At 50.8% G+C, this 12,849-nt stretch overlaps 1 protein-coding gene across 2 annotated transcripts; it reads right to left on the reverse strand.

Moving 5' to 3' along the window:
- Positions 1-220: 220 nt before the first annotated feature.
- Ppil1 (peptidylprolyl isomerase like 1) lies at positions 221-9,016 on the reverse strand. Of its 2 annotated transcripts, none has more exons than XM_004846674.4 (4): positions 8,643-9,016; positions 7,100-7,254; positions 1,927-1,995; positions 221-1,422 (listed from the first exon to the last, which is right to left on the reverse strand). In XM_004846674.4, the coding sequence occupies exons 1-4, from the start codon at positions 8,696-8,698 to the stop codon at positions 1,202-1,204; spliced, it is 501 nt and encodes a 166-aa protein (XP_004846731.1). In that variant the 5' UTR covers positions 8,699-9,016; the 3' UTR covers positions 221-1,201. The 2 variants fall into 2 exon arrangements, with proteins under 2 accessions (XP_004846731.1, XP_004846732.1); XM_004846675.3 differs by having other exon boundaries at positions 8,371-8,729.
- Between the last annotated feature and the right edge of the window lie 3,833 nt (positions 9,017-12,849).

Genomic DNA, 12,849 nt, shown 5'->3' on the forward strand with positions numbered 1-12,849 from the left:
TGACACGGAGCCTTCTTTATGTCAAGGGACAGTGACATTGCTGCTGCCCTAGTACCCCGGGTGCAGGTGGGAGCCAGAATTCTGGGAGCTCAGAGACTGGGGTCTCACTCCCCACTTCCACACGTGGCTCCAGTGTGCCCTCCCGGTCTGGCTGAGAGAAAAAATTTCAGTATTTTTGCACACCAAAACTATCTCTGGGAAGTTACAAAGTCACTCACAGTTTACTTGGGGATGGGTTTTATTTTTCCTTGTTGAAAGAAGAAACAGGAAGATAGAGAAAGAAGTTAAAGACAAAGCCGGGTGTGGTGGGGTACGCCTATAACCCCAGCACTTGGGAGGCTGAAGCAGGAGGATCACTGTGAGTTTAAGGCCAGCCTGGGCTACATAGCAAGACCCTGCCTCAAACACCAAAAAAAAAAAAAAGACTGTCAAACCCCATACAATACTTAAAATCACACCACAGCCATCAAGGCGGCTTTTATTTTGGATGAATCTATGTATTACATAGGTATTAACGTCCCTCCCCATCATGATTAAAAAAAAAAAAGTACAAAAACCTCTTATCTAATTTCTCAAAAGTCTTAATGAAAAGAACTGCACAGTGCCTCCTTTTCTGGTGCTGCTTTTGAAGAAGGCAGTCTGTCCTTGAGTCCCTGAGATTTCTGCTCCTTCCTGGGGAGGAAATGGACAGTGCTTCTGCTTCCTTCTGATAAATTCCGCACTCAGTCATCACACATTATCATTCCCCACTTGACATCTTCTTAGAAACTAGATTGTTGGATGCACTTTTCATTTGGCAAAAATTCAACGTGGGATGTTTAAGGGTCAGAGCGGCAGTGTTGATGTTCTGCTTTGGAGGAAAAATATAGCCAGACGTGTGCATATCCCACGGACACCAGGGTGGAGGCCGAGGGCACCGCTTGCTTGGAATTCCAGGGTGGTCACCACCAGAGCGCAGAGCGTGGGCCAGAATAGAAATCTGTGAACAGCTGGGCCTTGTCCTTCATCTGAGGGCGTTGGAGCAGACACATGGGAAGCACAGGGAGGGGCAGCGAGGTGAGCAGCACCAAGGCTGGGAGAGAAAGACACATCCGAGTGACACGAGCTCCCGACTCCGGCTCACCCGGACCCCGACCTGTGCAGAGCCAGAGGACGTTCAGAGCCTGTCACTCGGGCTCATCTGGACGCGGGCAGCAGAGGTCTACCCGGACGGGTAGGCCTTGACGATCTTCACATCGTCCACCGGGCGGTCCTGGGAGTTGGTCTCCACCATCCCCACGCGGTTCACCATGCCGATCCCCTGGCACACGCGCCCGAAGATGGTGTGCTTGCCATCCAGCCACTGGGTGGGGGCGAGCGTCAGGAAGAACTGGCTGCCATTGGTGTCCGGCCCTGCGTTGGCCATGGCGAGGATTCCAGCCCCTGGGGAGAAGGGACGGAGGAGACCGTGAATCAGCCTCGAGACGGAGGCTCCAGCCGAGGGCGCCGCACCACCGAGCGCGGGAAGCTCCGAAGCGGCCACATCTCCACTATGCAGACCAGGGGACCTCACCCTCTCTGTCCTGCACAAGGGTCTTCTCTGCATTGCCAGGACCTCGGCTCCCATAACACCTCCTGCCCAGCTGGCCCCAGGGTCCCCACTATCCACCAGCCGTCGTTTCCAGCTCCCTCCACACCCAGCGCACCCCCGTGCTTGTGAGGACGCTTTTGATGGCCTCTGCTTTATGGCACTGGACGAGTCACTGGAGTCCAGGCCACCCGGACCAGCCCTCGGAGCTCGGAGCATGCTGGGGAGGCACAGCACGGCACCGCTCGGGTGCCCCAGCTTCTGTGGCACCACGCCAGTGCCAGGCAGTCACCTCGGATCCCAGCCAGGACAGCAAGCTGCCCGGGCCACCCCTCCGTCCCACCCGATCCCACACTCACCAGTGAACTTGAGGTCTGGGTGAAGCTCATCTTCAAACTGTTTGCCATAGATGGATGCACCACCGCGACCTGATTAGAAGATGAGAAATGAGCCCACCTGGCCTGCAGCCCTTGCCCAAGCCCAATCAGGGGCCAGGGGTTTTCTGGGTGCAGGAGAGGAAGAGGCAGAGAGAGAGTCCTGCTCCTGCCAGACAGGACGCAAGCGCAGGATCCAGTCGTGAACCACTGGCTTCGTTCAGGTTAACACGCTGCTTTTCCAAGTAAGTTTCCTCCTGCTTCCTAAATTAATACGGGTTTGCTATCAAAAATACAGAAAACGGGGGCCAGGGATTTAGCTCAGTGGTTCCGGCGCCTGCCTCCCAAGCGCAAGGTCCCAAGTTTGATCCCTGGTACCAAAAAAAAATCCTTTCTCTACATTTCAGGCTGCTCCACAATGGCATATGCCACAGCCCATCCTGTAGGAAACCCTGTTCTTGCAGAGGAGTAGGGTGAACCCCAGGGGCCACCTTCCCTGCCTGGGCTGCGCATGCTTCTGCAGAGCTACCGACCAGGTACCGAGCCAGGTCAGAGTGCGGCTTCGAGGTGCTGTGCCTCCTCCCGCCCTTGGCTCTGCCCTCGGCCATCGTGGAGTGCCAGGCTGAAGAGGAGAGCAAGGGGCTGTGGCCAGGTGTGCTGAGCGCTGTCCAGCAGCAAGCCCAGGCCTCTGGCCTCCAGGAAGCCAGGCCCACCCCACAGATGTTGCTATAGACAAGGCTGGGGATGGTAAGGGCTCGGAGGCAGGGAAAAGGCACGGCCCCCCTTTGTCACCAGCCTCAGAACTGGGGTACTGCCACTGCAGCCCAGAAGCTGGCTCCGCAAAGTGTCAGCAAGACAAATACTCCCAATCCAGAGGGGGAGGCCGGAGGAAGGACAGGAGGCATGAGTTTTCTCTTGGTGCAGAGCGAGCTGCAGACAACGCCAAGGCTGTCAGAAAGCTGACGGGGTGCTGATCCAGGATGAGGACAGCTGGGACGGACAGACAGACAGACTTCCGGGCTCTCCGCCCCTCCCGTCTTCTCTGAAGGCCTCATCCAATGCATAGGTGCAGCGGCTCAGACGAGACACAGGGTCAGGACAAACAATGAGTCCCCCTTCCCCACAGGAATCGCATCTCCCTCGATGGCAACCCCAATTCTGGCCAGGACGTGTCCCTCAGCACGCCTCCACGTCCCGCTCCTGCATCTCTCTGCACTGGCTTCTCAGTTCCCTCGGGTCTGCGGGCCCCTCCACTTTGTCCCCCAGCCCTGCGCAGTGTTCCCCTCTCTGACCAGAACCCTGTCCTGCTTCGCTCTCGCAGGAGGGCGGGTCACCCCTGCCTGCCTGCCACTGTGGCCTACACCACCGTGCCGTCCCCCTCATGCTGGCTCAGCAGTCCTGTCACCTCCGTCCTGTCTCAGTGTGAGGCGTGAGCTCCCATGCTGTGTTCTACTCTGCTCCGCCCTGACGCTGTGCACCATTTCCAGTTTACTGGCTGCTTAGCTTTGGTCCTCTGTGAAGAGCCACTTTGTTACGGGTGCTGAGACATCAATCCTTCTCACTTAGTGTTCTGCAAGCACTTTATCACTTCCTTCACTCCTTTAGGAGGTTCTGCTAATGCACAGGAATGTCTGCAGTCAATCTAACTGTTATTTCTCAAAAACAAAAACCTATTTCTTACCCCGACACCCCTCCGATGTCTCTTCCTCCTCCCGCTCACTGTCTGGAAATCTCCCAAAGATGAAGTAGACCGACATCTCCAACGTGGGACAGGAGGGTGGCCCTACAGGATCTCACACTTGGAGCTGCTGGGTCACTTCCGTTTCCAGTTCCCTACTCCTGGACTCTCGGCTCCCTGGAGTCACGAAGGGCCATGTATTGCATTTCAGCAATGACAGGGAAAGAGGAAGACTGAGAAGAAACACGTGGAATACTGGCAGACCTTCAGATAGAGCAGACGGCTGCAGGATTAGACCCCGACTCCCCTCAATTCCCAATGAAGTGAACACAAAACACAGAAAACTTTAAAAGCTAAAGTTCCACCCCGATCAACCACTCTAAAACTTCTAGAAGAATCAGCCAAGGAAGGAACCAGAGGATCCTTCTCTGTGCACTTCCTGAAGGCAATAATCAGACAAGAGTGCCCCGCTGGGAATTCTCACAAACACCCTCCAACCTGAGAAGCCATGGAGACGGAGCAGTGAAGGAAACACAGCTAAGGCAGGGCCCTGGGGCAGAGCCCACAGGCCATGGGGCAGCAACCAGGGCTGCCCAGGGGATGGCTCGGAGCCCACATGGGGCTAGAGGGTCAGCACCGGCTAGTAGAGGGGTCCTGAGATCCAGTTTAGGGGCCCCAGAGAGAGAGCCAGAGGCGGGGACCCCAACTCCCTCCTCTTCAGGCCGAGTAAAACGGAGAGAAAGCAACCTAGCCTTCGAATGGGGAGAGAACTGGCCTCACAGAGGTGGGAAGGATGACAGGGAGAAGCCACCACACTGGACCTGACAGAGAGCAGGGAAGGAGGAAAATGCACCTCAAGGGCTCAGTCTGGAGAAAATATAACCGGAGAAGTGGCTTCTTTATGTCCCCAGATACAGATGATTCAGCAGAGACGAGAAGCTAATAAAACAAAAGCTCAAAGGCAAGATAATAAATCAGAGAATAAGGTGAAAAGATTGCAGAGCTAAGGACACAAAGAGATCCACATGACACCAATACAGAGCTAATAAATAAATCAGAGCAATAAAGAGCAGAACAGACACAGCTGAAAATTGAGGAAGGCAGAAGGGAGGGCTGAGATTATTTCAGTGAAGGCAGGAAAAAAAGGGAAAAAAACCTCATCTTGCCCCCGTCTGAAGAAATGTGATCAATAAGGAAGGCAAAGGTGAAGAAACAAAGGAAAATTAGTTTCCTGAAATAGAAAATCTAATAAGTATAGCCAGAGAAAGTCTTCAGAAACAACAGTTTTAAAAATTTCCCTGAATTGAAGGAAACATTAAATCTGGCCACAGTATTTCCCAAAACTGTGCTTAAAACCAAGAGGCGATGGGTCAGAATTCTCTAAACACACTGGAGGGAATGACGGAGGCCTAAGCTCGACATCACCTCCAGTGTGGTCCTGTCAAGCACAAAGGCAGCAGGCGGAAACCCCCATCCCAAGCCAGTTCACAAAGGCACCGCCCAAGGGACCCTGACCTCAGGGTTTAGGGACAAAGCGAGGATAAGCGCGAATCCACTGCAAAGCAGGACTCACACCGAGGTTGAGGTACAGCACAGAAAACAGTACAACTGCCCAGTGCGATGGCACACGCCTGTAACCCTGGGAGGCTGAGGCAGGAGGACTGCAAGTTGAGGCCAGGTTGGGCAACGTGAGGAGACACGGTCACAAAATAAAGAAATCCAAAATGGCTGGGCCTGAGGCTCAGTACAAGGCCCCAGATTCAATCCCGAGCACTATAAACAAACAAAACTGAAAAAACAATAAAACAAACAACAAAAGTTAGGGTGGGAGGCACAGCTGAGTGGCAGAGCAGTTCCCTAGCCCGTGTGAGGACCTGGGTTTGATCCCACACCATAAAAAATGCCCAAAATTAGGATGGGTTAGAATGGGTAGAAGAGTGCTAACTGCCTCATCTTTCACCGCAGAGTCAGTTTTCTGTTAAATATACTCAAAACTAAACATAACTTTAACTTAAAACAATAATATCCACAACATATCCTAGTCTTCTGATTACTTCCATTTAGCCCATTGTCTATCCACCTGCTTACCTAGGTCTCTGGAAACAAAGATGGCCAGAATGAGGACCGCCAAACATTAATGCTGCCATCCCTGAGCAGGAGGAGGTTGCAGGCTCCGCCAACCACGATTAGAAATCTTGGGAAGCTATGCTTCTGGGTGATTTGCGCCCATTTTTTGTATATCTTGTACTCCGAAATGTGTCCGTACACATTAAAGAAACTAACTCTGCTGGCCATAAAGGACACCTGAGAAGCCTGATGTAGTGAGTGGCACATGCTTCTAACCCCAGTGCACTGGAAGGCTGAGGCGGGAAGATCACAATTGTAAGCCAGCCTGGGCAACTGAATGACTTAACAAGACCTTGTCTCCAAATAAAAAATAAAAGAGGCTTGGGGATGTAGCTCTGTGCGAAGGCCCTGGGTTCAAGCTCCAGGTTGAACTCTCAGTACCACAAAAACAGAACCAAAAACCTGAGAATGAGCAAAAAAAAAAAAAAAAATCAAGAAGATTCCGAGAAAGAGGTAACTATGCTGCTTAAAGACAAAGAGCAGGGATTAGGAGAGAAAAAGCAAACTGAGAAGCAAGGGTCCTGGACAGGCATCCCAGCAGCTTTGCTAATGAAGCCCCGTGCAGTGGCTCACAGATTCCTAGCTCCAAGGTCACACCCAGCATCTTCCCAGCATCTTCCTGGGCACAGTGTTTCACAGCCACAGGGTGGAGGGCAAACTCCCAACCTCCTCCCCTACACCCCGCGCTCCGCCTCTCCACCTCACTGGCTGCATCAGAAACTCACTGTCACCGGGCCCACTCCCTCCTCTCCTGCCGTCCAACCTGGGGCAGATCCCCGGCTCAGTCTGCCAGGCACAGCTGGAATCCAGCTGCTCATCACCACCTTATGATGATCCCAGGCGGTCCAACCCCATCGTCCCCAGATGGCAGAGGGATTCCTGCCAATCCCAGGACTCATGCCAGGGCCTCTGGTTATTCTCCAAGGAGCAGCCAGGGGAATCTGGGCAGCAGTGGCCAGGTCATGCCCCTCCTTTACTCTGAAAACAAGGGACCCCATTTTATTCGTGCACCCCACGCCCAGCTTCAGTATTCATTAAATACTGAACGGACACAATATTTTATTCTTTTCAAAACACTGGGAATTTTTTTTACTTCTAGTCAAACTATCCCAGGCATCACCACAATGCTGGCAAATTTGCTTTTAGTGAACCATACACAAAAGTTATGAAAACTTGCAAGCCTGGGAGTCAGGGTTCGTTTCTGGTCAAGCCCACATGTGTGTGCAGGGCAGGAAGGAACCGTCACCAGAATCAGTCACCCAGACCCAGGCACGTGGAGGAGGGAGCTCCGGCCACCTCATCACACAGCTGGGAGACAGTGAGACGTCACAGACTAATGGTGGTTGAATGTACCTGTCCCTGTCGGGTCACCTCCCTGGATCATGAAGTCCTTGATGATTCTGTGGAATTTGGTGCCATTGTAATAACCGCGCCGGGCCAACTCAGCGAAGTTCTTACAGGTCTTTGGCGCATGCTTCCAGTACAGCTCCAGCACAATGATTCCCATGCTGTGGGGCAGAGGACAGAGCGGCTCGGTCAGGAGCAAGGTCACAGCACACAGGGACATCAAGGGACTGTTCTGGTACTCTTGTTGCACCTGCTTTTTGTTTTGTTTTGTTTTCCAGTATCAGGGATCGAACTCAGGACCTTGTGCTTGCAAGACAGGCACGGCACCACGGAGCTAAACCCCGGCCCTCACTTGGTTTTTTGAGACAGGGTCTCGCTTTGTAGCTCCACCTGCCCTTAAACTCACTATGTATCCAAAGGCCCTGCGTTCAATTCCCCAGGACCACAGGGAACTAAAGAGGTAGAATTTTGCCATACAAGAAAGTGAGGAAGAGGATGGCCAGGGAGCAGGAACAGCATGAGAACCCCATGCTCTGGTTAAAAAGTAGCAGGGAAAGAACAAAAAGGGAGAGGGAGGGCTGGGGATTTAGCTCAGTGGTTCCAGTGCCTGCCTTGAAATCGAAAGGTCCTGAGTTCGATCCCTAATACCGAAGAAAAAAAAAGGAGAGGGAGAGAGGAAAAAGGAGAGAGGGAGGGAGAGAGAGAGAGAGAGAGAGAGAGAGAGAGAGAGAGAGAGAGAGAGCGCGATCAGACAGAGATCGCCTTGCATGCCAAACTAAGAAGTTTCAACGTTGTACTGTTAGAGCAGCAACAAGTTATGTTCAGAGATCGAACTCGGATCCTTGGGCTTGTAAGACAGGTGGCAGAACCACTGAGCTAAATTCCCGGCCCCTCTGTTCTTCTTTGAATGGTTTTAATTTTTGTGTGTGTGTTTGATAATAAGGTTCTTAAAAAAAAAAAAAAAAAAAAAAGGGTCAGCACGTGAGACAGGCCGACCAGGCTCCAAACAGGAGCTCCCTCCACTCACCAGCCATGCCGCTTTGGTCAGGAAATGTAATCTGTAAAATCTGACACCTCCCCTGCTAAAATTGGTGGTGAAACAGCACCTTTATGATATGAGTTTCCCGAAGGATTAAACTAAGTGATGCCACAGATCAGAGGCACGGCACTAGCAGGCTGGTGCTTAATTATATTACTATCACATCACTCTTTGGTAAGTTTTTCTTGTAACTTCATAGCGATGTGTGATTCAACTGTAATATTTCCCTATCTGTTACCTTCAAAGGCAGGGCTGTGTGTTTAGCCACCTCTGCACCCTCAGATTTCAGATACTCCGTGCTTGGCGGTCGACTCACTCACTACACCTTTGTTGAGTGAATGAGTGAACGAGATAGACGACGAGAACGACCGCGACAGTGGTCGCCGGGTTCCGGGCCGCCGCTCCACGTGGACGCTGGCCTTTCGGAGCAGCGCGACAAACCGAGGCCGAGAGAGGCCCAAGCTCCGCGTCGCCTCCGCCAGTCCAGCACCACAGGCTAGACCCCCTCACCTGGTCTCCAAGAAAACGTTGGGCGGCTGCCAGGAGTCGGGGGGAATCGCCGCCATGACCAAACCGACGGAACCCTCCACTAGCAGCAGCTTCTTCCGGCGACGGCTCGCGGGGGACCCGTCACTGCAGCGCACACTTCCGGTCCCCGCCTTTCAACCCTCAGGAGTCGAGGGATCGAGGTGAGAAGCTGGGACAAGAAGAGTATGGAGCCTTCTTCCAAGGCCAGGAAGCTGAGGTGTGAGCCGAGAAAAAGCTGAGCGCCAGAACGCAGGAAAGTGCAAGACTCATTACCGGCTATCTCTGAAGGTCGGGGCCCTGACTCTCCGTACGACCTGATTGGCTCCTTTTGGTACGGAAGGCGGGAACACAAATCTGCTCTCTGATTGGACGGGTACTCTGACACTTAATTCGGAGCAGTCCCACAATTGGAAGGGGACGGAAGAGGAGAAACAAAGGCGATAGAGATGCTCTTAAGGAAACTAAGGAGCTGTACAATTTAGCCAGAGCTTGCCCTTTAAAAAAAAAAAAAAAAATCTCTTTTATTCCGCAAAACAGTCTTGTGCTCCCATTTTTCAGATGTGAAAACGGAAACTCAGCATAGGCTAATTTACCAGACAGAGTTAGAAAGAGAAAATGGGAAAGGACTTGAAGTTCCAGGAGGAGCTAAAGGGAGACACAACTCCGATGAAGAGGAGCAGAGGGACCTGTTAACAAAGGGAGGGACAAGGCCAGATTTTTGGGTTTTGGGGGTTTTTTTTGGTACCGGGGATCGAACTCGGGTCCTTGCGCTTGTGCAGCAGGCAGCGAAACCACTGAGCTAAATCCCCACCCCCTAGGCCAGTTTTTATAGAACCCCAGAAGTGGGCTAGGGTCTGGTGGATCGTTCTCTCAGTTTGATTTTGCAAGATGGCTCTGGAAAAGTCCTTAATGCTTGAGGGAACAGTGTGGTCTCCATCTTTCTGCTTGGGACAATCTCAGTCTTATGAGGCTGTGCTGGAAGCCGAGGTGGTTTAGGGCAACTATGCAGAGAAGACTGCCTTTTTTTTTCTTCCCATACTGTAAACCCACAAATTCTAAAGACTTCCATTCTCAAAGAAACGGCACTATTCATTGGGTACCATGTCTCTAAACTTCAAAGGTATCATACAGTTTGTATTTTAACCTAGTCCATAAAGTTAATTTTTGCCTGAGCCTACTAATGGATGCTCTGACAGACCCTGGGTAAGCAATAAATAACTTAAAAGATAAACACCCCAGTCCTCTGTCTTGAGGACACACCCAACCCCAGTCCACAACACACACACCCCCCCCCCCCCGAGTGCCTGCACTCTTTCCCTTTGAGGGTGCGGTTTTTGGATTCGGCCTGATAATCTTGCCTAAGCCTCTCAACGGCATCCTGGAAGGCTTTTCTGTAACAATAAATCAAGAACCCACCCAGAGTGAGTTGAAATCCCTCTCTCCTTTTGGGGTACCTCTTCAGATTCCCTCTGATGCCCTAAACTGCAAGGTATTTATATATCCTGTTGTTAATGGGCATCTATGATATTTCTGGGTCAGTCATCTTAACAAATAAGGCCACTGTGAACATCACATAGCTTTTTGGTGTCTGCCTAGAAGTAGAATGGCCGGGTCATAGGGAACATGTATCACTTAGAAGTTAACCCAAACTGTTCGCCAGCATGGCCGTAGCAGTGTCTGTGCCCGCCAGCAGCCTGGGGCCATTGCTGAGGCTCTGCTTCCCCAACACTGCTTGGCATTGCCAGTCTTTCCCACTTCAGGAATTCCGAAGCTGGCATAATGATATCTCAGTAATCCTTTCACTTACAAATAATGATGAATGAAGTTGAATGCTTTTTCATGTGTGTGTTTGCCAGTTAGATGCCCTGTTTGTGATACTACTATCTGTGTTCAGGTTTTCTGTTCATTGCTCTATTTGACATTTATTTATCTATTTATTTATTTTGTGGCACTTGTGACCAAGCCCAGAGCCTTGAACGTTAGGGAGGCACTCTACCACTGAGCTACATCTCCAGACCTTTTTTATTTTGAGGCAGGTGTCATGTCCAGGGGTGGAGAGCTCACCTTGCCCTGTTACGACAGGCCACTACTCTACTGAAAACGCAGCTCCTGGTGATCCTAAACCTGGCACCAGCAAAGAACTAAAAAAAGGCAAAGTTTAGTATAAAAAAAGATGGTTTATTTGGGGGAAAAGATGGAAAAGAAAGAGGATAGATAGCCATCATGAGGTAATAGTGATAAAGGAATGATATCAGACCTCCAAATGATATAGGGGAAATATTTTAACTCCCAATGTGCTAGATGTCAGATACGCTGTGTTTGTGTTCCCCAAAACTGAAGAATGAATTGTAAGGAACAACAGAGGTTAACAGTAGGAAATATTTATTGAGAGGATAGCTCCTGAGAGGTGGGAGGGGTCCTGAATGGGTTGCCGGGGACCCCATTTCACAGGGGAAGTTTTATAGAGCACAACACATGGGCACAACATGGGTTAAAGCTATGATCAACCAATAAAGTTACAAGAATAGTCACTTAAGTAACAGTGACCCAATGGGGGAGCCAATCACATAGCCAAGTGTACATCCATTTTCAGGAAGGGATGGATCTGGAGGTCTTGGTCACTTACCGAGGTGACTGATGCCTATCTAGACTTCATTAGACCAGGTGATACCACTTATCTCATTCCTTGGGGAAGTGTGCAGGCCTGGTCTCCAACTGATGTGCCACAGTTGTGATGTGTTTGCATCTTTTGCACTGACTCTCTTAAGGGCCCAGTCCTATCTGACTGCCAACAATATTTATACCTGGCCGGGGATTTAGCTCAGTGGTTCCGCCACCTGCCTCGAAAGCCCAAGGTCCTGAGTTCAATCCCTGGCACCAAATAATAATAATAATAATAATAATATTAGGAGCTTCAGAGCTGAAAGCCCAGGAGCTTTCATCCCTGCCTCCTTTTATTGAGAATTAGTGTCTTTCCCCTCCTCGGGTGGGTGCTGATTGTCTTTGACCTTAAGCTAGGCCTTCTGGCCATTTGGTTTCTTCTGGTTTCTTTGTAATGAGTAAGTGAAAGGGGCAGACTTATTAGGACGGCAGCTTACTTAATGATTAAGGAGACAGGTGTACATGTGTGTATCTGGTGCGATATTATACTGATGTTAGAGGACATACATGTGTGTATATGCTAGGGGTGTGTGTGCATGTCTGTCTTACAGATTAAATAAGAATCCTTAGGTGGCTGTCTCTTATCGCCCTTGGATTCTGTCAGGTGGCTGAGGGGAGCTGGCTTTCCTTCAGTGTATCCATTTTCTCACAAATCATCTCAGTTCTGACTCACCACCCGAAAAGTGCTCAGCAGTCACTTGTATGGCAACAATACTGACCTTTTTTTCCCCTTTTCCTTTGGTACTGGGGATTGAACCCCTGGCCAGAGCTATGTCCTCAACCGTTTTTATTTTTATTTTGAGACAGGGCCTGGCTAAGTCGCTAAATTCCCCAGGCTGGTCTCAAATTTGGATCTTCCTGCCTCGGCCTCCCAGAGTGCTGGGATTACAGCCATGTAGATAGCTTGGAGAAAGCAGTTAAGAGCTTTGGCACTGTAGACTGAGCAGGATAGAGTATGGGCTTCAATGTGCACCCTACCACTTCTTATCTGTGAGATCAATTTGGAGCAAGTTAATGGCTCCATAAACTTCGTTTGGTCTCCACAGAGCTAAGCACTGTGGGGCTATTTATTGTAGCTGTAGCATAAATACAAAGTGCTCGGAAATGTCTAGCACACAGTAAGTGCCCAGTACATGCTAAGGAGGGGGGGGCCAGGTGTGAATGCGAGTGATCCATCCGCTTGTCTTTCTCCCTGGCTTCCAGCTCCCAGACGGAAAGCTCTGCTTTCCATTTCTGTATCCCTCTGGCTCCTATCCTTTAATGCCAGCAAACTGCCTGGAACGGAGTAAGGGACTTAATAAATGTCATCCGAGGGCCGGGGATTTAGCTCAGTGGTTTCGCCGCCTGCTGCGCAAGCGCAAGGACCCGAGTTCGATCCCCGGTACAAAAAAAAAAAAAAAAAAATGTCATCTGAATCAGTTCAGCTATAAAGATTGGGTCCGTTCAAGTTTCCAAAGAGCCGCAGCGCGAGCCCAACGCCAGGGGGAGCAAGAGCCCGCGCTCTCCAGGTCTCGCGAGAGTCCCCCTC

Source organism: Heterocephalus glaber, unplaced genomic scaffold (assembly GCF_053883595.1).
Source record: "Heterocephalus glaber isolate CG9 unplaced genomic scaffold, H.glaber_assembly_v1.0 deba00001497, whole genome shotgun sequence".
Taxonomy (NCBI): Eukaryota; Metazoa; Chordata; class Mammalia; order Rodentia; family Bathyergidae; genus Heterocephalus; species Heterocephalus glaber.

Bases quoted from the DNA above. Each gene is read 5' to 3' on its own strand.
- Ppil1 (XM_004846674.4), bottom strand. From the start codon at position 8,698: ATGGCGGCGATTCCCCCCGACTCCTGGCAGCCGCCCAACGTTTTCTTG. The intron at 7,255-8,642 runs GTGAGGGGGTCT...TCTGCCCCACAG, and splicing joins AACGTTTTCTTGGAGACCAG to CATGGGAATCATTGTGCTGG. The intron at 1,996-7,099 runs GTACATTCAACC...TCTTCTAATCAG, and splicing joins AGGTGACCCGACAGGGACAG to GTCGCGGTGGTGCATCCATC.